The sequence below is a fragment of the Penicillium brevicompactum genome (genome assembly GCF_028827555.1).
Source record: "Penicillium brevicompactum strain IBT 35665 chromosome Unknown utg000005l_segment0_segment0, whole genome shotgun sequence".
NCBI lineage: Eukaryota > Fungi > Ascomycota > Eurotiomycetes > Eurotiales > Aspergillaceae > Penicillium > Penicillium brevicompactum.
In genome coordinates, this window is record NW_026623208.1 from 3,774,922 (window position 1) to 3,794,920 (window position 19,999).

General features: G+C 49.8%; 11 protein-coding genes across 11 annotated transcripts; 7 read left to right on the forward strand and 4 right to left on the reverse strand.

Moving 5' to 3' along the window:
• Positions 1 to 360: 360 nt before the first annotated feature.
• N7506_007271 (uncharacterized protein) lies at positions 361 to 926 on the forward strand (the record flags this gene model as incomplete). The annotated part of the gene is made up of 2 exons (XM_056956564.1): positions 361 to 504; positions 678 to 926. The coding sequence occupies 2 exons, from the start codon at positions 361 to 363 to the stop codon at positions 924 to 926; spliced, it is 393 nt and encodes a 130-aa protein (XP_056810898.1).
• Positions 927 to 1,645: 719 nt separating this feature from the next.
• Positions 1,646 to 3,922, reverse strand: N7506_007272 (Zn(II)2Cys6 transcription factor; the record flags this gene model as incomplete). The annotated part of the gene is made up of 2 exons (XM_056956565.1): positions 1,646 to 3,820; positions 3,869 to 3,922. The coding sequence occupies 2 exons, from the start codon at positions 3,920 to 3,922 to the stop codon at positions 1,646 to 1,648; spliced, it is 2,229 nt and encodes a 742-aa protein (XP_056810899.1).
• A 1,217-nt stretch (positions 3,923 to 5,139) lies between these two features.
• Positions 5,140 to 6,180, forward strand: N7506_007273 (DUF924 family protein; the record flags this gene model as incomplete). The annotated part of the gene is made up of 3 exons (XM_056956566.1): positions 5,140 to 5,154; positions 5,205 to 5,524; positions 5,580 to 6,180. The coding sequence occupies 3 exons, from the start codon at positions 5,140 to 5,142 to the stop codon at positions 6,178 to 6,180; spliced, it is 936 nt and encodes a 311-aa protein (XP_056810900.1).
• A 1,347-nt stretch (positions 6,181 to 7,527) lies between these two features.
• On the forward strand, positions 7,528 to 9,678 carry N7506_007274 (uncharacterized protein; the record flags this gene model as incomplete). The annotated part of the gene is made up of 3 exons (XM_056956567.1): positions 7,528 to 8,690; positions 8,754 to 9,050; positions 9,111 to 9,678. 3 exons carry the CDS (start codon positions 7,528 to 7,530, stop codon positions 9,676 to 9,678), a joined length of 2,028 nt encoding a protein of 675 aa, XP_056810901.1.
• Positions 9,679 to 9,936: 258 nt separating this feature from the next.
• ramB (bifunctional protein farnesyltransferase/protein geranylgeranyltransferase) lies at positions 9,937 to 11,136 on the forward strand (the record flags this gene model as incomplete). The annotated part of the gene is made up of 3 exons (XM_056956568.1): positions 9,937 to 10,163; positions 10,223 to 10,327; positions 10,428 to 11,136. 3 exons carry the CDS (start codon positions 9,937 to 9,939, stop codon positions 11,134 to 11,136), a joined length of 1,041 nt encoding a protein of 346 aa, XP_056810902.1.
• Positions 11,137 to 11,431: 295 nt separating this feature from the next.
• Positions 11,432 to 12,742, reverse strand: N7506_007276 (putative L-serine dehydratase; the record flags this gene model as incomplete). Its single annotated transcript, XM_056956569.1, has 1 exon — positions 11,432 to 12,742. One exon carries the CDS (start codon positions 12,740 to 12,742, stop codon positions 11,432 to 11,434), a length of 1,311 nt encoding a protein of 436 aa, XP_056810903.1.
• A 567-nt stretch (positions 12,743 to 13,309) lies between these two features.
• Positions 13,310 to 15,383, reverse strand: N7506_007277 (methionine--tRNA ligase MSM1; the record flags this gene model as incomplete). Its single annotated transcript, XM_056956570.1, has 8 exons — positions 13,310 to 13,579; positions 13,628 to 14,105; positions 14,154 to 14,521; positions 14,569 to 14,700; positions 14,749 to 14,835; positions 14,893 to 14,964; positions 15,021 to 15,139; positions 15,200 to 15,383. The coding sequence occupies 8 exons, from the start codon at positions 15,381 to 15,383 to the stop codon at positions 13,310 to 13,312; spliced, it is 1,710 nt and encodes a 569-aa protein (XP_056810904.1).
• Positions 15,384 to 15,609: 226 nt separating this feature from the next.
• On the forward strand, positions 15,610 to 16,168 carry N7506_007278 (putative nuclear transport factor 2 domain protein; the record flags this gene model as incomplete). Its single annotated transcript, XM_056956571.1, has 2 exons — positions 15,610 to 15,655; positions 15,729 to 16,168. The coding sequence occupies 2 exons, from the start codon at positions 15,610 to 15,612 to the stop codon at positions 16,166 to 16,168; spliced, it is 486 nt and encodes a 161-aa protein (XP_056810905.1).
• A 249-nt stretch (positions 16,169 to 16,417) lies between these two features.
• Positions 16,418 to 16,930, reverse strand: N7506_007279 (Ish1 domain-containing protein; the record flags this gene model as incomplete). Its single annotated transcript, XM_056956572.1, has 5 exons — positions 16,418 to 16,516; positions 16,601 to 16,647; positions 16,696 to 16,779; positions 16,832 to 16,844; positions 16,895 to 16,930. The coding sequence occupies 5 exons, from the start codon at positions 16,928 to 16,930 to the stop codon at positions 16,418 to 16,420; spliced, it is 279 nt and encodes a 92-aa protein (XP_056810906.1).
• A 590-nt stretch (positions 16,931 to 17,520) lies between these two features.
• N7506_007280 (uncharacterized protein) lies at positions 17,521 to 17,820 on the forward strand (the record flags this gene model as incomplete). The annotated part of the gene is made up of 1 exon (XM_056956573.1): positions 17,521 to 17,820. The coding sequence occupies one exon, from the start codon at positions 17,521 to 17,523 to the stop codon at positions 17,818 to 17,820; it is 300 nt and encodes a 99-aa protein (XP_056810907.1).
• A 116-nt stretch (positions 17,821 to 17,936) lies between these two features.
• On the forward strand, positions 17,937 to 18,367 carry N7506_007281 (60S ribosomal eL38 domain-containing protein; the record flags this gene model as incomplete). Its single annotated transcript, XM_056956574.1, has 2 exons — positions 17,937 to 18,197; positions 18,329 to 18,367. The coding sequence occupies 2 exons, from the start codon at positions 17,937 to 17,939 to the stop codon at positions 18,365 to 18,367; spliced, it is 300 nt and encodes a 99-aa protein (XP_056810908.1).
• Between the last annotated feature and the right edge of the window lie 1,632 nt (positions 18,368 to 19,999).

Below are 19,999 nucleotides of genomic sequence, written 5' to 3' on the forward strand. Positions count from 1 at the left end.
ACCGACAGCTTTCCCCGCAGTCTACGACATCATCCCAAGCTGTCATCTCTAAACACGGGGTTCTTAATGGCTAGACCTAGACCTGGTGTGACTTTGCTCTGCATTAAATGTAACCTATGGCAATAGCTTTGATTTACCCTTAAAACCCAACTTCCCCCTCTTTTCGACTGTCAAATTCCATCAGTCTTGGAATCTCACGGTATGTATAGATATCTCAATCAGTTCATCTCATCCAAGGATGACAACCTGGAAATGACGTCGTCGACTCTAGGTTATCTCATCATTACCCTTGAAATCTCTCCTTCTCTCACACTTCTCTAATCAATTCACAAAGTCCACTACAAAGTACAAACTGCAAATATGTCCGACGACACTCGCCGCCACTGGCACGGATCCTCCGGCGACCGCCACGAACACCACAACGTCTGGATGAACGGCGGAGCCAAAGCACCCAGCCCTCGTGCCGCATGGGCGATGCCGGTTGGAACCGAGACAACAAGAAGAGTAGGTCATTCTCTTCCCAAACCTGTTTTGCCTTCGCCATCGACATCTGTGTTTTCATATAAACCCAACACTTGCAGCTACATCGCCCAGTACTATCTACATACATTTCCACTTGATTACATTAACTACCCTATTCAACACCGACCCTCGAATCCAAATCTGACAATATGAAGGACTCGACTACCTCGAACACCTCCAAGAACAGCGACGCCGCCTCCCCTCCCCTCCCAACTCTCAACGAGCGTCGTCGCTCGAGCTCCGGCGCTAATTCTGGAATCTTTGCAAATCTGCAAAGCCAGAAGCGAAATTCGATGGATGCAGAGCAATACGCTCGTCGCGCGAGTTGGAATGAGCAGGCTACCAAGGGTGGAATGTTTTCTCAGTGGTGGAATAATTATACTCGTGGTTCGGAGAGCAAGTAAGCCTTGATATGATCGGGTTGTGATATGCTGGCCTCGCGCGAAATTCGAGAAATGATGTATGGAGACTGGTGCAATGGTAGGGTGTTTATGATGCTTGCATGACATTTGTTTGGTATTGGTATGAGTTTTATGAAATCAACGAATTCTTTGCCATGTATTAAGGCTCAACGGCCTTAGTATAACTCAAGATGTGTATCCTATGGATGAGGTTCGATCTTATGCTTCAGCCCAAACAAGAGGTGACTTGAGAAGGAAAGCTGTATAGAAGTCATAAGGGTTACTTACAGACCCCCCCGAGTCCTATAAATTCCACTTCTCTTCCTCCCTCCCCCTCCTCTATCATCTATCCTCTCATCCACTCTCTTTTCTACCTTTTTTTTTGCTTTTTGCTTTTTTCTTTTTTTCAAACTCACTCTCTAATTTTCTCAAACCCATCAAAAGTCTCGAGGAATACGATTTGTGTTAAAAGCGTCTGGAGGAGCCGATGCAGACTACGAAGGGATCTTCGTCTCAGTCCACAGGATCTCCCCAAGCCACAGACGAAGAGGATCAATGCGAAAGCTCGACTTGTACCCGTGGCAAGGAAAATACGGTTGGAAATTGGGAGAACAATGATGATGTCCAAGACGCCGTTCTACACTTACTTTTCCCACAACAATCCTACGAAAACCGAGCGCGGAGTAATCAAGGTGCCAATTCATTATACACATATCTTATTCTCACCCCATAGTGGTTTCCCATCCTTTCTCGATCATCACGTCAACCCAATAACAGTTGTCTTCCCCAGCATCCAACCGTCTCCAGACCTCATTTACCAATTTGAGACAGACGTTAATTGGTTTCGGGGGTAGGACGTGTAGATAAGATGTCAAACGGCCAAGGATGAACTTCCGGGTCCGCGAAACTTCGATCGCTGCCATTGAAATACTGGGCATTGGGTTCGTATTGGACGTGCTGTCTTCGCCCTCGGTGTATTCATCGGTGGGTCCATTGGAAGGATTTCCCCGAGAATCGATATTTGAGGGTAGAGGCGGGAGACGTAGTTCCGAGCAGGATGCTACGAGTAGGAATGGTTGGAGGCAGCGGGTGCGAGATTCAAGCGGAATTGTTTTCAGGCGAGAGAGGGTCGTCACGGCGAATTCAGTAAGCCAGTTGTTGGCAACGTTTTCTGGGGATGGGGAAGGGTGTTCTTGGTTTTGGATTGGGCTTTTTCGGTTATGGTCTTGGTAAAGGTTATGAGTTGAAGGTAATGGTGATGGCGAGGCATTTTGGGCGTGAGTGGCGTGCGCAGCTGGACTTGGGTTCCCAAACGCAGCTGATAGGTTCATACTATCAAGATCGATTGGGAAGAAAGGATCTCGGCTTGTTGAGCATGCATTGGCAGGGTAGTTGGAGGTATTGGAGTCTGATGCAGGGAGGCGTCTCTGAAGAAGATCGGGAAAGACGCGATATAACTGCATGAGCCCGGTGCATCTGTAGGCCTCCGCCATTGTCAGGAGATGCCATACTGGTGTATCGTCATCACCGGGGCTGACGATCTCAGCCTCAGAGGGGTGGGCGAGTGCCAACAGGCGCTCTTCTAATTCCCGTGCCTTTTCAATTGCTATTTGAGCACGGGTGATATCATCTTGGGAAGTGAATCTTCTTGAGCGCATGCGCTTCCGCTCGCGGCGAATCAATTGACCGACCTGCTGCACCGTGAATTGGGTATCGCGTGCGATTCCGGTCCAGGGATGAGGTACTCGTTGCAGAACAAGAGATTCGCCCATGGAGGAAGCCGATTGAGAATTGTCCGACAGCAAGCCTTTTTCATTATCTGCAACAAAAGAGAGCAGCATTTCCCAGTATATTAAAGCTTCTTCGAAGAACCGATAGTTATTACTATCAGTCTTGGCGAACCCAAACCCTGGGCTGTTCGATGACGAAGCGATGGTATTGAGCTGCTTGCGAAGCAGGTTGAAAAAGGATATACCTAGATCGGTTGGATCGTGCCAGCTTGCTGTTTGACCCAGCATGAGCAACGCCAGTAATGATTTGTCGTCTATGACTGTGTCGCGGGTGATGATGTCCACCGCTTCATCACGCATCTTCCGACCCATCGGACCAAAATGAGGGAACTCATTGACCAGCGTTGCCGCAGCCATACTTTGCATTGTTCGGCACATTGCCAGTGAGGAGCCCCAGAGGCGAGATACCGTGGTTCTGAACGGGTTCATTTGGCTATCGTAGCTGGAAAAAAGTGCCGCTACTTCCTTGAAGTAGTACTCAATCAGTGTCCATGACGGATTATTCAGTGATCGTGACATGGTCATGAAGTTGCGCGGCGTGGAGCGGCGCGACGCGGGAGGGTAACTTCGAACGATAGTCGACGGAGAGAAGTCTCGGTGTGCATTCTCGCCCTGATCTTCGACCGGAGCGGGTCCAATCAGGGACAAAAGATGAGAGAGATCGGCTGATACATCTACCGAATGCCCAAAGTCATGGACGAATTCTCTCGAGGGTGAGAATGAGGAGGTCGCGGCCATCGGCGATGGCTCACACAAGTCTGTTAGTTCTGGCAGCGACGCGTGACCGGACAGATCCCATAGGTTGTCGCAGAGGGTACCGGGTACATCTAGAGCAGCTTCCACGGGACTTTGCTCGTGATGCGTTTGAAAGTTTGATTCATGAGGCAAGACATGGTCAATTGGGCTCGGCTGGATCGGAACAGTCGAGACAGACGCCGCGGGGCCTGGGATTCTCGCGTCCGACGCCGATACCGATGCCGATGCCGATGCGGCTGGACTGGATTGCTCATATCTAGTGACCCAGCGTAAAGATTGGGCATAACCCGGGCAATGGACACCTAAGCGAGTGCAACGGCTGCAATGGGGTTTTTCTTCGCCACATTTGACCTGTGCCCATTAGTATGACTGCAGTGGGTGTAAAACGTTCATACTTACACGTTTGCTCTTGCACCTCGCACAGCCATTACGTGATTTCTTAACTCGGCGCATTTTGGGAGCATGACACTCGCCGTCGGTCGTTAGGATAATCGCAAAAAATGCGGAGTAGAGGCTGAGAGAGTGCGGGGGCGAGATAAGAGGATCTTTTTGCCTCTTTGGGCGGTCTTCATTTTGGAGAAACAAAGGCGAGACCAATGATTTCAATATTAAACATCAGGATGCAGCATATGCACCTCATTATAGCATCCAAAAGTCAAATATCGTCTGAATAGCTTCCACTGAATAAGTTTGAGATCGAGCCCTGGAGCCCGGGGCCAGATGACTCAGCGGGTTCGGATTCGGGCTCCGAGTCAATCGCCGCCATCGGCTCAGTCTTCTTTCTACATGTTTATCTCTTCAATTTCGTTTTATGTTCGCTTGGACGAAAGCAGATATCTCGGGTTACCTAACTACTTCGGTAGCTGTAGTTGTACACACAGGCGCACGCCGATTAATCTTCAGCTGATGTCGTAATCTCTGTATCGTACGAAGAGAGATTGTATAACCTTCCTCTTGAAGGATTAGAAGAGCTTTTCGCTCACCAACCCTATCATGAAAGACTAGTGTCTCTAAACGTGAATGAAGGCCTTCGTCGGTGCTCATCACTTTGGTAGGCTATTTGCGGATTTCCCATGTTTGGAGACGTCGGTGAAGCGTACGACGCGAGATGGTTACTGAATATTCAGTTTGCAATTTGGTCACAATATCAGGAATTGATACATTATCTCTATAAAGAGATATGATCACCTCTTTATAAGGGTCGATATCAAGGGGTGAGGAAGGCATAGCACCGCAGAGGTGTTTTGGAGTGTAGGAAAGATGGGATGTTGATGCTCGTACGAGGCATGAAATTACACAAAGGCGGTGAGGCTTTAATATGGTGCAACATGATGTGGCGCGATGGCGGCTATGTACTGCCGTGAAAAGGGGCTGAAAGCTTGGCAGTAAAAATACGTAATAAACTAGCCTTGCGTACGGAGTAGCAGGCCTGACATCTCCGTAGTGATAGGGTAAGATACTTTGATGAGTATAATATCGGTTACCTAGGTAGAGAGATCGAGGAGTATATTTGAGGAATTGAGGAATTATGCTTGTATGGAGTAATAATAAGAAGTAGGTGCTTGGCGGTGAGCGCCGAGGCTTAAGCATAGTTCGTGGGGACGATGGCGGCTTGGTACTGCCGTAGATCGGGGGTCTCGGGCGCCGGCTTCATCAACGTCTACCACACAATGCTTCTCCGGAAAGTGAGTGACAGCCAAACAAAATACTTCGTTAATCTAACACCGGAATATAGTCGGTATACAGAAGGTTGCTCCAAGCAAGGAACCCAGTCATTGGCCGAGTGATCCCGGGCCTGATATTATCTTCGAGCCGAACACGGTTCGTTGGACCTCAATTGCAACAGGTACCGCAAAGAAAAGCTCGCGGGTTCCACTCAACAGCTGCAATGGCAAACAATTCTGCGATCAAGCAAGTTCTGACCCCGACTCTCATCAATGATGTGCACAAGTTGTGGTTCAGCCATCTGGGCGATGAGAGCTCCCTGATTATGCCCGAAGGGAGCGAAATGGGTAAATGGTTCTCTAAGGATGAAGAATTCGACCAAGCCTGTGTGTAAGTTAGGCTCATTTATTGTTCTGGTCTCAAATATTCTGATAAAGTCAAACAGAGCGCAATTCCGCCCAGCCTTGGAAACCATCATTAGCTCCGAAGCTTCCGCATCGGATATTCTCAATGCCATCACTCCATCCTCACCAATGGATTGGCTAAATATCATCCTGTTGCTTGATCAGATCCCTCGAAATTGCTACAGAGGCGACGAGTCAAAGGTGGTATTCGGGCGTTTTGACCCATTGGCCGAAGCGATTGCCCTTCAAGCGCTCGAGCAGGATATACCGACTCAGTCCCCTCACTTCAAGTATCGATTGGCTTATCGCACTTGGTTCTACATGCCTCTTATGCACTCGGAAAGCTTGGCTGTGCATGAGCAAGCGATTAAAGTGCACGAGGCTATAGCCAGGGATATGAACGAGCTGTTGGCTAGGGACCCGTCGACTCTAATAGAGGAAGAAGCCAGGTGTCATACTGTTCTGTCAAATAAGTCGGAGGCTCTGCAAAACTTTTTGACTCAGACGTCTGATTTCGAGAAGCGACACAAAGTCATCATTGAACAATTTGGGCGTTACCCCCACCGGAACCAGGCGCTGGGGAGAAAGTCAACCCCTGAGGAAATTGAGTATTTGGAGAATGGTGGTGATACATTCGGCTAGGATTTGAAAAGTCTTCTCCGTGTCTACTCCATACCTACCCACTATATATCTTTATGAACATGATGTACCAACAGCATGGAATACTGCTGGCTCATTCCTAGATATCAGCTCTTCGCTACTTTTCATCATCAAAAAATTGATAATGTAGAGTGCATGATCAGGGCAGAGGATCCATGAGTAAAGTGCATCTTTATCCCTGCATACCAAGTTGAATCTCTGGAATGTTACCGGAATTGGTAGGTGAGCACCTGCTTGCTCGCCTGACCCCTTTCCTCTTTCGACTCTCACATTCCTGGGTCTTGAGCAGTTTCTTCAATCTGGGGATAATATCGACATGGTCACTTCTATACTGAGCATGTTCCAGATGGTGTTCCAGGATTATGTAGCCTAATATTCATGCCGTAAATAGTAAGATGGAAATCCTAGTAGATTCAACTTGTGATCTACTTTTTCGAACCAAGAGGCTCCTTGAAATTGAAATTGTAACCCGAATCATGCCTCCATCGTCCGGTTTCAGACGATGTCAAGTAGTAGTCCTATTTTACCGCATGTGTATCATGCACATCAGTCAAGCATTACCCAAAACACGTTGCTCTGTTAGCTTCTTTCAACAATCATCAAATCGTTTGCCCGAATCGATTCTCTGAAGTTCATCTCTTTGATCGAGAACCTTGGAACTGTCTATAATAGAATTTGATTTACTTGCCTGAACACCACCGAGATAAACGTCGACTGGAGTCCCGCCATGCACCTATAGCTCTGATGAGCTGCCGCCAGCAAATATGATTATTTCACGTCAATCATCTTTTCGATCTTTCATTTTGTCACTTTTGACCCTATCAATAACATCGTCCAAGGCACTGCATCTATTTCAACATGCCTCTTCTCTCCCACGATCTCAATTTGTTCTATACTTTCCGACCTTTTTCATCCTCGAGGCCATCTTATCCATAGGCGCGTGGATCTTGCTCTTCAAGACCTCAGGCTTCAAGCTTGTTCTGGGGAATTTCTTGACGCTAGCTACTACGTGAGCACCCCCAAAGCACAATTTATTATTAAAGATCTAACTGCGATAGGGTCCTGTGCTGCGTTTTGAGCGCATCACAATTTGGTTTCTACATCGTGACTGGAAGTGAGGTTCACTGGGATGCTGCCACGACTGTGGGCAATGACCCAGAAGGCAGAAAGCTGATGATGAGTGGCCTGAGATCGTTTCTCGGGGCCGCTACTATTCTTATAGCCGTATCATGGCTTCTGAAACATTGGATCTACTGGGTGATCAATCGTTGGTTCGCTGGGTTATTCAGGTCTGAATCGAAGGATGCAGACAAGGAAGCTCTTCTTCCGATGACACAACAGAGATCGGAGTCATCACGGTCGGCTCAATTCTGGACTCTGTTGGCTCTCTTCTCTGTGGGTTTGCTGCATATTGCTAGACCCCAGGTTCCTTACAACCATCTTTCCGGGGCTATACCTTTCACCTTCCTCCAAGCAATAGGGTCAAAACATTCCGAGCCCCACCAAATTGGAGAACAGACCTTCCCACTCCCAGACTTGATTGGCGAAGAGTACTGGGAAGGCCAAAGGGGTCATTTCAAAGGTTGGGCCCCAGGCACGAAAAAGATTCAAGATGAAATTCCTACATGGGCATCTGGAGACCTGCCTCCAGGATTCGATAGATGGGCTCAAGACCTTCTTCATAATGAGAAGGGAGAAGATCATCGATCAGGAAATAATGCTTCCCAGAAGCATACTTATAGCCCAGCAGAGGATCCTCTGCGGATCACCAATCTTGACCGCGAACTCCTAGGACCTGTGGCTCGGGCGCTCAAAGACCACAAGGTTCCAATCACACACGTTGTGCTGGTGCTGATGGAAAGTGCTCGAAAGGATATCTTCCCCTTCAAGGCAGGTTCACACTTGCACGAGGAGATATTGTCCTCTTACCAAAGCCAAAGCCCTGAAATCCTCTCAGCAGCCAACCTCAAGTTATCCAACTTGACACCAAATGCGGAGAAGTTGACAGGCGAGCAGAGCGGGCTTCCAGTGAGCCCAAATTTGTCTGCCGGCTCCGGTGGTAGCTGGAACGACACAGCAGAGTCAGGCATGGGTGGAATCAACTTCCACGGTGTCTTGACCGGTAGCAGCCTGTCCTTTAAGAGCGCGATTATCAACTATTGTGGCGCGGGTCCACTGCCAGTGGACTTCATGGACGAGGCCAACGCTGAGAATTACCAGCCTTGCATTATGCAGATTCTTGAGTTGTTCAACACATTCAAGAAGAACTCCACTGCCAAGGGCACAGATGGTTCGGGTTCGGGTTCTGAAACCGAGCGTATCATCGATCGCAAATGGAGGTCAATGTTCTTGCAGTCCATCACAGGGCTATACGATGAACAAGATGTGTTGAATGAGAAGATGGGGTTCCAAGAGGCCATTTATCGTGAAGATATCGATAAGCGTGATGCCTTACATTATCACAAAGACATGGAAGAGATCAACTACTTCGGGTAAGTGAAACTAGGCACCTTGGAACTAGTTTTGGAGATTGAAAAAGGCTGACACCCCCTTAGCTACCCGGAACAGGAGATATACCCTTACCTGAAAGATGTGGTAAACTCAGCAATTGAAAAGAAAGAGAGGCTGTTTTTGTCGCACTTTACAAGCACCACTCATCATCCCTGGGGTACGCCCGCGAAGTATCCCCAGGAGCAGTATTTTGCAAACAAAGGCCTGGTTGCTAAGCATGAGGAAATGAACAAATACCTCAACTCCGTCCGATACGTGGACACGTGGCTCGGGGAGATGATGCAAGTACTTGATGACTCTGGTATTGCAAATGAGACACTCGTTGTACTTGTGGGAGATCAGTGAGTCCATGTCCCACCCCAGCCATCAATAAACAAAAACATGAAACTGACTTTTCATAGCGGCCAAGCATTCACAGAAGACAGCCCAGTGTCCGGAACCTACGAGAACGGACATATCAGTAACTTCCGCATCCCGCTGGTATTCCGACATCCACTATTGCCCAAGTTGCAGGTAACGGCAAATGCGACCTCGATGTCCGTTGTCCCAACCATTCTTGACCTTTTGGTGAATTCAGGGTCTTTGGATGAGATGGACTCGAGTGTAGCTCTGGACTTGATGAATGAGTATGAGGGCCAGTCTCTCATTCGCCCTTACCAGGCCACTCATAATGGCCGACAAGCGTGGAATTTTGGTATCATCAACCCTGGAGGCACCATGCTCAGTGTCGGGTCTGCGGCTGTTCCGTATAGGCTTATATTGCCGCTCAGTGAGGACTTTGAGTATGTGTTTTCTAACCTGGAGACAGACCCGAATGAGTTGAGTCCTGAGTTCGGCTGGTCTTTGGAGGAGTTAATTGAGCATGTGGAAAGCAAACATGGTGACGAGGCTGGGAAGTGGCTGATGGATGCGGAGAAAGTGGGGAGATGGTGGGTTGGCAATCAAAAACGATTGTGGAATTATCAATAGTCAATCAATTGATATCATGAACAAACCAAGAAATATGAAGAGTTGATCCATGGATGGTATTGAGCGAGAGTGAGAGAGAAGAATAGTAAGGGGCGATGGGCGGTTCGTATTGTTCGGCGATTCTTTGTCTCCGCCTAAGGCCCTCAGGCCAACACCCCACCTTTTATATCCGACATTTCGGACTTCGATTGGCACGCTCTGTTCCATCTACACCGTGTCTTGCAGCCTGTACATCTGAAGGCATTTTTTTCATCCAATATGGGCGACTATTCCGATAATACAGAGTGGGCAGACGTGACCCCAATCGAACTCGACGATGGTGCGAGCTCTGACGCCATGCCGCTGGCCACCATCGCCTATCCACCCGAGTACCTCGAGGCTACCGCGTATCTGCGCGCCGTGATGGCCGCCAATGAGATGTCCGAGAGGGCCTTGAAGCTCACACAAGATGTGATCTCAATGAACCCGGCTCATTACACAGTTTGGTAAGTGGCCGATTGCTCGGTGCGTCGCGGAATACAGTAATATCTAATACCGAACACAGGATATACCGAGCGAAACTCCTCTTCGCGCTGGACAAAGACCTCAATGAGGAACTGAGCTGGCTGAATGATGTATCATTGAAATATCTCAAGAACTACCAAATCTGGTATGTGCACCCTGTCCGCTCTGTGGCAATACAGCGACATCTCAACGAAACGAAAAGAAAAGAAAAGAAAAGAGCAAACTGAAATTAACCACCTCAATAGGCATCACCGCCAAGTTCTCTTGTCATCAAAAGCACATTTCCCAACCTTCCCGCCCAAGGAAGCAGATTTCCTAATGGAGATGTTCGCCCAAGACTCCAAGAACTACCACGTATGGACCTACCGCCACTGGCTAGTCCGCCACTTCAAACTCTGGGACCAACCCCGCGAGCTCGAAGACGTAGAAGCACTCCTCAAAGCCGACGTGCGCAACAACTCCGCCTGGAACCACCGGTACATGCTGCGCTTTGGACCGCGGGATCTATCGAGCCCAGACGCAGGGATGGTGAATGCGGGGGACATGGCCACGGCGCCGACCGAAAAGGGACGCTTACCTATGGTCGACGAGGATGTGGTTGATGGTGAGCTTAAGTTCGCGCAGGAGGCTATTTTGCGCGCGCCGGAGAATCGGAGTCCGTGGTGGTATGCGCGGGGTGTTTTGAGGGCTGCTGGGAGGGGGCTTGGGGAGTGGGAGAAGTTTGCTGCTGGGTTTGTTTCGGAGGGGGCCGTTAAGAGCTCGCATGCGGTTGAGTGGTTGGCGGATGTGTTTGCGGAGAACGGCGGCGAGGCGGAGGCGGTGCGGATGCTTACTTTGCTCAAGGAGGAGTATGATCCTATTCGGAAGAATTATTGGGATTATCGTATTGGGAAGTTGGGACAGGGTGCTGCCGATGTTGATTCGAAAGTGACTTCTGTGCCGGTGAAGGCGTAACTTTCTATGTTATGTGGATACTCTGATATGTTGTCAAATACTGGGCTGTGGAATTTAATATTGTGTTTGAATGGAATTCTTTTGAAGTAACGAGATCGCTGTGTACTTGGACACTATGTACAAAGAAAAGATGCAAATGCAGAAGACTCTATCAAGGTGAACAGATGAAGAAACCAAACCGGAACATGGTAGACGAAGCAAACAATGAAGGCTGCACATTAAACGTAAGATGAAACAAAAAAAAAAAAAGGTATCAAAAAAAAAAAGGAAGAGGTGTTCAATCATAATCAATAAATCATGCCCAGCCTTCATCCAACATCTTGCGCCACTCAGAAGCCATGTCGATAGTGACATAGCTTCCACCGCAGACGATGATGACGACCCTGCTGTTAGGGTTGAGATCAGGGACCAGCTGCTTGAGCTTAGAGTTGAGCTTGCCAGCGCCGACCTCCGCATCGATCTCAAGGTCAGTCTCATTATCCGTCGAGATCGACCGGTCATCCCCGTAGCCTTCGTCACGGTAGGAGACAGCAGTGTCATTGGAACCCCTCTTCCGCTTCTTGATGCTCTGAGCGCCGGCGGCTCCCGACGCAGAGACGGCAGAAGCAGCGTCGCCAATCGCCGCCTCGACACATACACCGCATGCAAGCTCGACGAGGAGTCTTTCATCGTTGGCGAGACGGAGGACGCCGCGGGCTGCGTCTGCATCTGAAAGCACGGCGCTGTGCACCTGGATACCAGGTGGTGGAGCAACAGCGTATTGGAATGTGGTTTCCGAGACGCGGATGGCTCCGAGGGAGGTGGCTTGTGATGTGATCTTGGGGAGGGAGACGAGGGATTTGTTGGCGATGGCTGCTGCCAGGGAATCGGTACCGGCCGTTTCGATGGCGAGGAGGTGGATAGGGTTAGGTGAGGTGGAGGAAGTGGCCTGCTTCTTCTGTCGGCGCTTTTCGATGCCCTGGACGAGGCCATTGAGGAGGCCACCGCCACCGACACTGCAGATGATGGAATCGAGGGGGAGGGCCCGGTTGCTGTAGGCCTTGATGTCTTCGGGGCTCATGGCGGGAGGGAGCTGGGTCTCGAGCTCGTCAATGATGGTGCCATTTCCTTCCCAGATAGGCTGGTTATCGAAGGGGTGAAGGGCAATCTTGACGACATCTTCGTCGTCGCCGTTGCTGGTCTTCATGATGGTTTCCCGCATGTACTCTCCGGCCTCGGAGAAGGTCTCACCGTGGCGGATGACGTCCGCAGCGCCCGCGGCCCGGATCTTGTCCAGCATCAAAGGCTTGGTGGCCATGGGGACTACTACGGTGCAAGGGTATCCCAGGGTCCGGGCTGCACAGACAGCTGCCAGGCCGGCATTACCTCCCGAAGAGGCGTAGAAGTGAACCCGGCGGCCCACGTTTTCAGGGTTGCGAAGGTGAGAGAGGATCTGATTGCCCATAGCACGGGACTTGAAGGAACCGCTGGGCTGGACGTTCTCCAGCTTCAGGAAGATCCTACATCCAGCGGCCCTCGAGAGAGTGGCAGACTCAACCAACGGTGTCTGGATCCATGGTGTCTTAAACTGCGGTACGTCGCAAGCGGAGATGTCGATGCTCCCCATTTTGGAATGTGTTGAACAAAAAGGAAGAGTATAGGAATGGACTGGTATCGGGGGAATCGTACAGGCCAGTATAAAGACGATTCTCAAAATAGTCAAAGTCGTTACACGACAGGAAGGGTATTAGAGACCAAAATAGAGCGATAAGAAGATGTTAAATCCAAATCAACACCTTCCGAACTCCGACTAATGAAACATGTTTTGATATAGGTGATATACATCCCAAGTAGGGCAAACCTTTCCCGACGGGAAAGGGGAAGTTTCCCGGTTTGATAGGAACTGACCCGCCTTCGACCACGGCTCTGGCCCACGCTTTCCCGATAACCTTGTAACCTTGAAAGCACATCTCCAATCAGAGTGGGCCATGACATACACTTTGCTCTCTCCGCTGGGGGGAAACAGACCTGTCTCAGGAGGACCCGGGCGAAAAAACAATAATAATACATAATACACCAGGCGCGTCAGAGAGCGGAGATGTTGCAAATCCTTATTCAGACGGACCTCTCGGGCAACGGTGATTGGTCCCTCGTGGATTCTTGTTATCAAATCGAAAGCTCAAAAACGGGCGCATTACTCTTCTGTGAGTAGAGGTGGGAACAGGATACCTCTCTTCACGCCCTCACCGTAATCTGCATCCGAACCGTATGCCGTGGCCGCGAATGCCCGCTTGGAGGGGTCCGAGGTGTTGACACGGAGCAGTTCCAGAAGGTCATGAGACTTGCCGGGCATGTACGGTTGCAATAATATGCCTGCGATCCGCAGCGATTCCGCCACGTTGTAAAGCACCCGTTGGGGTTCGGGACTACTCCACGGGGCCGTGGCATGGAAGTACTTGTTCGCCTAGAACAGTTAATATGGGGACGTCGTGCGGGGCCGATCACCTCTTACCTTCTCGATTATGCTCATGGTCTCCTGCAGAGCGGCACGGGGATTCAGGTTCGCCATTAGCTCCGCTACCTTGGTGGGCGTCTCTTGCAACATGGCCTGGTGTTCCAGATCCTCGGGGGTGGCCTCTGGAAGCTTATCGGACTGGGCATCCGTAATGTACGAGCGTAAATTGCCACGCGCACATCCAATCGTGCGTTGCGCAAGGTTTCCGATACCGTTTTGCAGTAACTTCTTGTAATCCCGAATGATGAATGAATTGTCGAAGTCCGCATCATCGGAGAGCCCACCCCGGTAGGCTAAAAAGAAGCGCATGCCATCAACTCCGAACCGTTCAATGGCGAAGAACGGGTTCACGACATTTCCGGTGGACTTGGACATCTTTTCGCGATTCATTGTCCAGTGTCCGTGCACCAGTACGTTCCGCGGCAGAGGGAGGTCGAGGGCCATAAGGAATGCCGGCCAATAGACACAATGGAATCTACACAATTGAGCGATGCACACAGGTCGGGAGAATCCGCAAACTTACCGAACAATATCTTTACCAACAATGTGCAAATCTGCAGGCCATGCGGATGTGTTTTCCTTTCCGGGCGGGAACGGATATCCAGCTTTGGTCAGGTAATTCACCAGCGCATCGAGCCACACGTAGATGGTTTGCGAATCATCGCCGGGAACCGGTATCCCCCAAGTAAGACGTTCCACAGGTCTAGAGATGGAGAGATCCTGCAGGCCCGTCGCAACGGAGTTGATTACAGAAGCTGTATACGTTGTAGGGGTGATGAAGGGATCTTCTCTCTGGTACAGCTCAAGCAAACGGTCCTTGAAAGCCGAAAGACGGAAATGGTAGTTGGTCTCTGAGGACCACTCAACCTCTTTTCCTGTCTCTGTCGAGACCTAAGGTGGGTGAGCACTGTGTTGGTCAAGTTGTCGGGGGGACTGACCATGAGTTTTCGACCTGTTGTCGGATCCAGCGAGCTGTGCACTTGTGCCTGCGGGTAAAATGTCTCATCGCTGACTGAGTACCATCCTTCATGCTTTGATGTGTAGATGTAGCCTCTATGTTGCAGCATTTCCTATCACCAGTCAGTGGTACACGATTATGGCGGGTCGCGGCCGCATACCCAGAAATATTGAACGGCTTCTCGGTGCGCCGGGTCGGTGGTTCTGATGAAGTGATCGTTATCGAGGTTCGCTGCTTTGGCTAATGCCTATACACCAAGAACTTGTTTAGCTATGCAAGCATGTCAAGGATCCGGACTCCATACCTCAAAGGTTCGGCAGTTCATGTCGCAAAATGCCTGTGTGTCCATGCCAGCTTTGGCAGCAGCTTGTTGGATCTAGTGGTCATGTCAGCGACCATACATGACCCGATCACAATCAACGCAGATCGTACCTTCATCCCATGCTCATCGGTTCCCGTCAACAATTGAGCATCTGTGTTTCCGAGCACGACTTGCCAACGCTTCATGATATCGGCGATGACCATGGTATATAAATGACCGACATGAGGGGCTGTGGTACAGTAAACATTAGCTTTGAATAGTCACAGCCATTAATCGGCGAAAGACGTACCGGCGTTGACGTAGAAAATGGGTGTCGTCACATAATAAGGCTTCTTAGACTTTTGCGGCGTTGTCGCAACTCCGCGCCGGGGAATCGACCATCCATGCGCGCGGGATGAGCACACCCAGGGACGCCTAGGGCTCAGAAGCTGGGTCGCTCTGGTTAAAGAGCGCAGTGACGTTCTTGTAGCCATTGCAAGTATGATGCAAGGTAAGCAAAAGAGTGTTGCATGTTATTCCGCGCGGCGATCTCGGGTGGTCCAAGCTTCTCCGCAAGTCTCGGCCGTTTTTCTGCACCTTCATTGTTCAATCTCCATCAGCGCCAGCTCCTCTGTGCCTTCAAAGACTCCTCCCTACTTGACTCTCCGTTCAATCCTGCAAAGACTGCAGCATCTATTCCATTTCAACATTCCATCCACAATGGCGCCAGCAAGCGATGATACTTTGACTAAAGTGTCAACCGAAGGTTAGTCCAAGGGAAATCTGAACAACATATCGTGAAATTGAGTAGCGCATTGACATATCTCTTTCTCTTTTAGCTGCCACTGAATTTGTCCATACCTTCTACCAGGCTTTGAGGGCAAACCGTGAATCCGTAGGCTCCTACTACGATGCCAACCCGCAAACCATCATCTTCAACGGAAACCAAGTAACCGACGGCGCGGCAGTACAAGACATCTTCGTCAACCAAATGCCCCCTGCGAACTTCGAAATCCAATCCTATGATTGTCAAATTATCAACAAAGCATACCCCACTACTTTGCCAGGCGGCGGGTTGAAGCCCCAGTCGGAGATGGGAGTCAAGGACATGTCGATCCTCATCCTTGTCAGTGGAGCTGTGCGCTACGGCGAGAATCGCGAGCAGCCTCAGCGCGGGTTCAGCGAGACCTTCGTACTGACCCCCAACCCATCCGCCGAGCGCTCCAGAGGCCGCAAGGACTTCTTGATCCAAAGCCAGAACTTCCGCCTGGTCGTTTGAGACCATGCGCAATAGCTCAACTATGAATATACGACACTCAGCTCTGACTAGGGGGCTGACATGACACTTCACGTCAGATGGAACTGGAGGATCCTCGGAACCTTCCACCAATACAGATTACGGACCAAAGATACGAACTAAGCGACATTGGGAACCGGTTGTATTGTTTCAAAAGTCAGGGAATCAAACGCCATGAACGGAGAAGAAAGTGATCGATATGTGACCTCGAACTCATTTGTTGTGGAGAGATTACGACGCCGGCGCCGTCTTGCGCGGTATGCGAAGGTTCGCTTTCACTCTTTCGAGTAGCTCCCCACGCGTCGCATTCTCGTTTGGTAGCAATCCTCGCTGGTTTCTTTGTTTAGTGAGACATTTCAAGCCGGATTGAACTTGACCATATGTCTATGCCAAGCCAGGAGTCCTAAAACATACCGCTCTGAGCCACCTTGTTATCTCATCCATTGTCCAATCTTCTGGGTCTAGCCGCTATCAGTTTCCGTTGTATCAATAAAGCACGTTGAACTCACTTCCAGTGGGATCGGCCTGGGCAGGAAGGACATCGCTGCCCCATATACTAAATGCTGCGACTGCGGTGACCATTCCTGCGAACCCTGTACAGAATAGTCAGAAGAAGACCGTGTAAATGAAATCCTGTTCTCGTACCAAGGAAAAGGTTCTAAACCACACTGTTAGTTATTACTTCAATCGTATCTCTTGTGCTCATACCTTAGAATTCAAAGCTCGATCTAAAGGGGTGGGCATCTTGAGCAATGATGTAATAGATTTGGTGTCTGAGGTTTGACCCGGAGAATGATTAGACTTGACCAAGGGTCAGATTGACAAAATAAAACAGAAATAAAGATAGGTAAAGCGAGATATGAGGAGTATATAAAGAGTATTCAAGAAGACAGATATGAAGTTGAAGATATGTGCACCGCCACTACCCGCCACTCCGCTGCTGCCTTGGAACTATACAACTCCGCGACTGCTTCATCGTCGCTCTTTCCGCTGTATACAGGTCTTCGGCTTCATATCATTAGGTAGTTTGTACAAAATGTCATTCCAGTCATTACAATCGTTCCCATTATTGCTACTGCACAACCTATCCATATACGATCGCTTTGTCTTGACCTAACATCGACTCTCTATCGACAGAATGGAGGCAGTGATCTTCCTGTCCTCAGTCACGTTCGTTATTGCCATTGGAAGTGCCATTGTTCAAGGGTCGGTTGATCCCAGCTTCAAGGTTGGAATGTGAAGCGGGTACTGACATATCGAGCAGTGTGACCTTTTGGAAGCGTTATCGAGTTCGCCTGCACGTCACCACCAAAGCAGTTTCAGGCCCTAACAGCATGGACTTGGAGGCATTGGCGCCCGATCATCCGATCATCCAGCAGCCGCCGCAACTAGTGCACCACTCGCGACTGGGAAGTCGAAACTCCAGATGGGCTTATCAGGACCGACGCTACCAGCGACCAGTATCGGAGTACCAGTATGGCTCGTATCGCATTGCCGAAGAACCGGAGACCGGAACAGTCGCTCATCACCTCCCCTACTCCGCCCCGGCAATTCCAGCCACTTTTGTGCCAGCTCCAGCCATTACCACCCCAGCCACAGTTGTGGGGCCTGAGGCCGCAACCCCACATGACTAAGCAGGGCTTTCACAGCTCCAAGCCCTAATGATCCGCACAATTCCACCCGGGCCAGCGACCAGCGTCGACAGTGAGCTTTCTCTTTTGCACCTTGCCTTCAAACACCAACCGTCACCATGCCTTCCGAAGTCTCCGATATCAAGCAGTTCATTGAGATCTGCCGCCGCAAGGACGCCTCCTGTACGTTGCGCCAAAATCGATACCGCCGACCGCCGACTGGGAGATATATGCTGACTGTTTACTTTTTAGCTGCCGGTATCAAGAAGAACCGCAAGACCCAGCAGACCAAGTTCAAGGTCCGCTGCTCCACCAACCTCTACACCCTTGTCCTCAAGGACTCCGACAAGGCCGACAAGCTCAAGCAGTCTCTCCCCCTGGTACGTTACGATCGCATCAACCCGCCGTCTGAGATGGAAGTGAGGAAATGAGGAAATACATTTCGCGGAACGGGAAAATCAGGTCGCGCACTGGATATTTGCTGACTTTATCTCTCTGTACAGCCCTCAAGGTCGTCGACGTCTCCAAGGGCACCAAGAAGTCCAACTAAATTCGGTGACAATGGAATGAATGGAGGATCGGAGTGCGGCGTGATTGGATGATGCATGCAAGACCAACTGTTGGAGGGATACATCGCCTTGGGCTTTGTCCCTCTGCGAGCCGACACGGGGATTACTCCGTGGCGTGGAACACGAACTTTGCGCCGGAGGGGTTATCTTTGCGTCTTTGAAGCCGGCTGCTTTTTTTCACCGGTCAGACGACTCGCTTTTTCTGGACGCACTCGAGGAACGCTTTTTGTCGGAGCTTCCAGTCCTTACAAACCAATGAAAAAACAGTTGAAATCCCATTCTTAAGTTCTCGCGCTCGATCGAGACCTCCCAATCCATTATTTGTATCATGGAATGACTTTCCGATGACTGATTTCGCTCCCGGTCATGTAGATTGACCAACTTGCTTGACTGTAGCCCCAGTACTCTGATCACAGGCTTCTTGTTTTTCAAGCCTCTCTCGTCACTTTCGCGCCAGCCCCGACATCAGATTTGGCCCTTGTGGAATATGACAGTGTTCAAGGATGATCGTATGCAACAAGTCCGCAGGGCGGTCTCGCAAGCATTTTTCCTTTGCTGGTAAAACATCAACAAAGGCTTTGGGTCAGCTCTCTGAGAGCTCAGTCAGCATTAACACCTGGTACTAGAATCCGCGTCTTCCTTTGTTAGAACCCAACAATCAGCTCTCAGCTCCCACAACCTCATTGTTGAAGACAAAGAACATACCACAAGACTTTGTCATCGCCTCAAAGCAAACCATGTCGCTCATGCAGTGAAATGCATATAAATAGCTTCGATCACTAGAGCTACCATTTACCAACAGCTCCACCTCGGTGACGTTGATCCCGCATTCACAAACATCCTTGTCCCATGTCGAACTCACTAACTAACAAAGCTCAGCCCACCAAACCCGAGGCGGACGCCATTGGGGGTTTGTCCAACAAAAAATCCTTCGTTTCTCCCTTGGGTAACCTGGAGGTATTGCCTACAGAGATCCTTTTCCAGATCCTAGACGAGCTTCTATGGTCCACTCCTAACATGACCCACGAGAGCTTCTGTTCCATAACGAGACTCATGCTGACCAACAAAGCTCTCGAGCAGGTGGTCCGAGCCTGGATGATGGGACGAAAGGTACGCGGCTATATCAATGACTGTCTGTACAACCAATGGTGTCTTCATCCCAGCTCCCCGGCCTCGGAGTCTATGATCTGGCAGCTCCTTGTGCATAAGGAGCCCTTTAGTATCAGTAATGATCTCATCACGGGTATCATTCGTGATGATTGTGTTGACTGTTATAATGTGATCCGTGAAATATTGCCTGACGATGATAAGTTTTCGAACAATCTTGTTGCTTGCATTAATGAACAGGGGTGGTCTTTTTGGGCTCTGGCTCTCCATGCCAGAGCTTACACGGTGTTGTCTGTTCATCAGGGGCCAGAGCCCTTAAAGCATCATGGTGAGGTGGACTGACCGTGACTAGTACTCGCTAAGGTTGATCAATTCCGAGGTTACTATATATGATAATCACTTGATTCTATCGAGGATCTTGTCGTCTCTTCCAAATTTGTTGTCCAACACCTGATTTTCCCAAGCCACTCCCCTGCCTATCACTGGAATAGGATAATGAAGTGAAA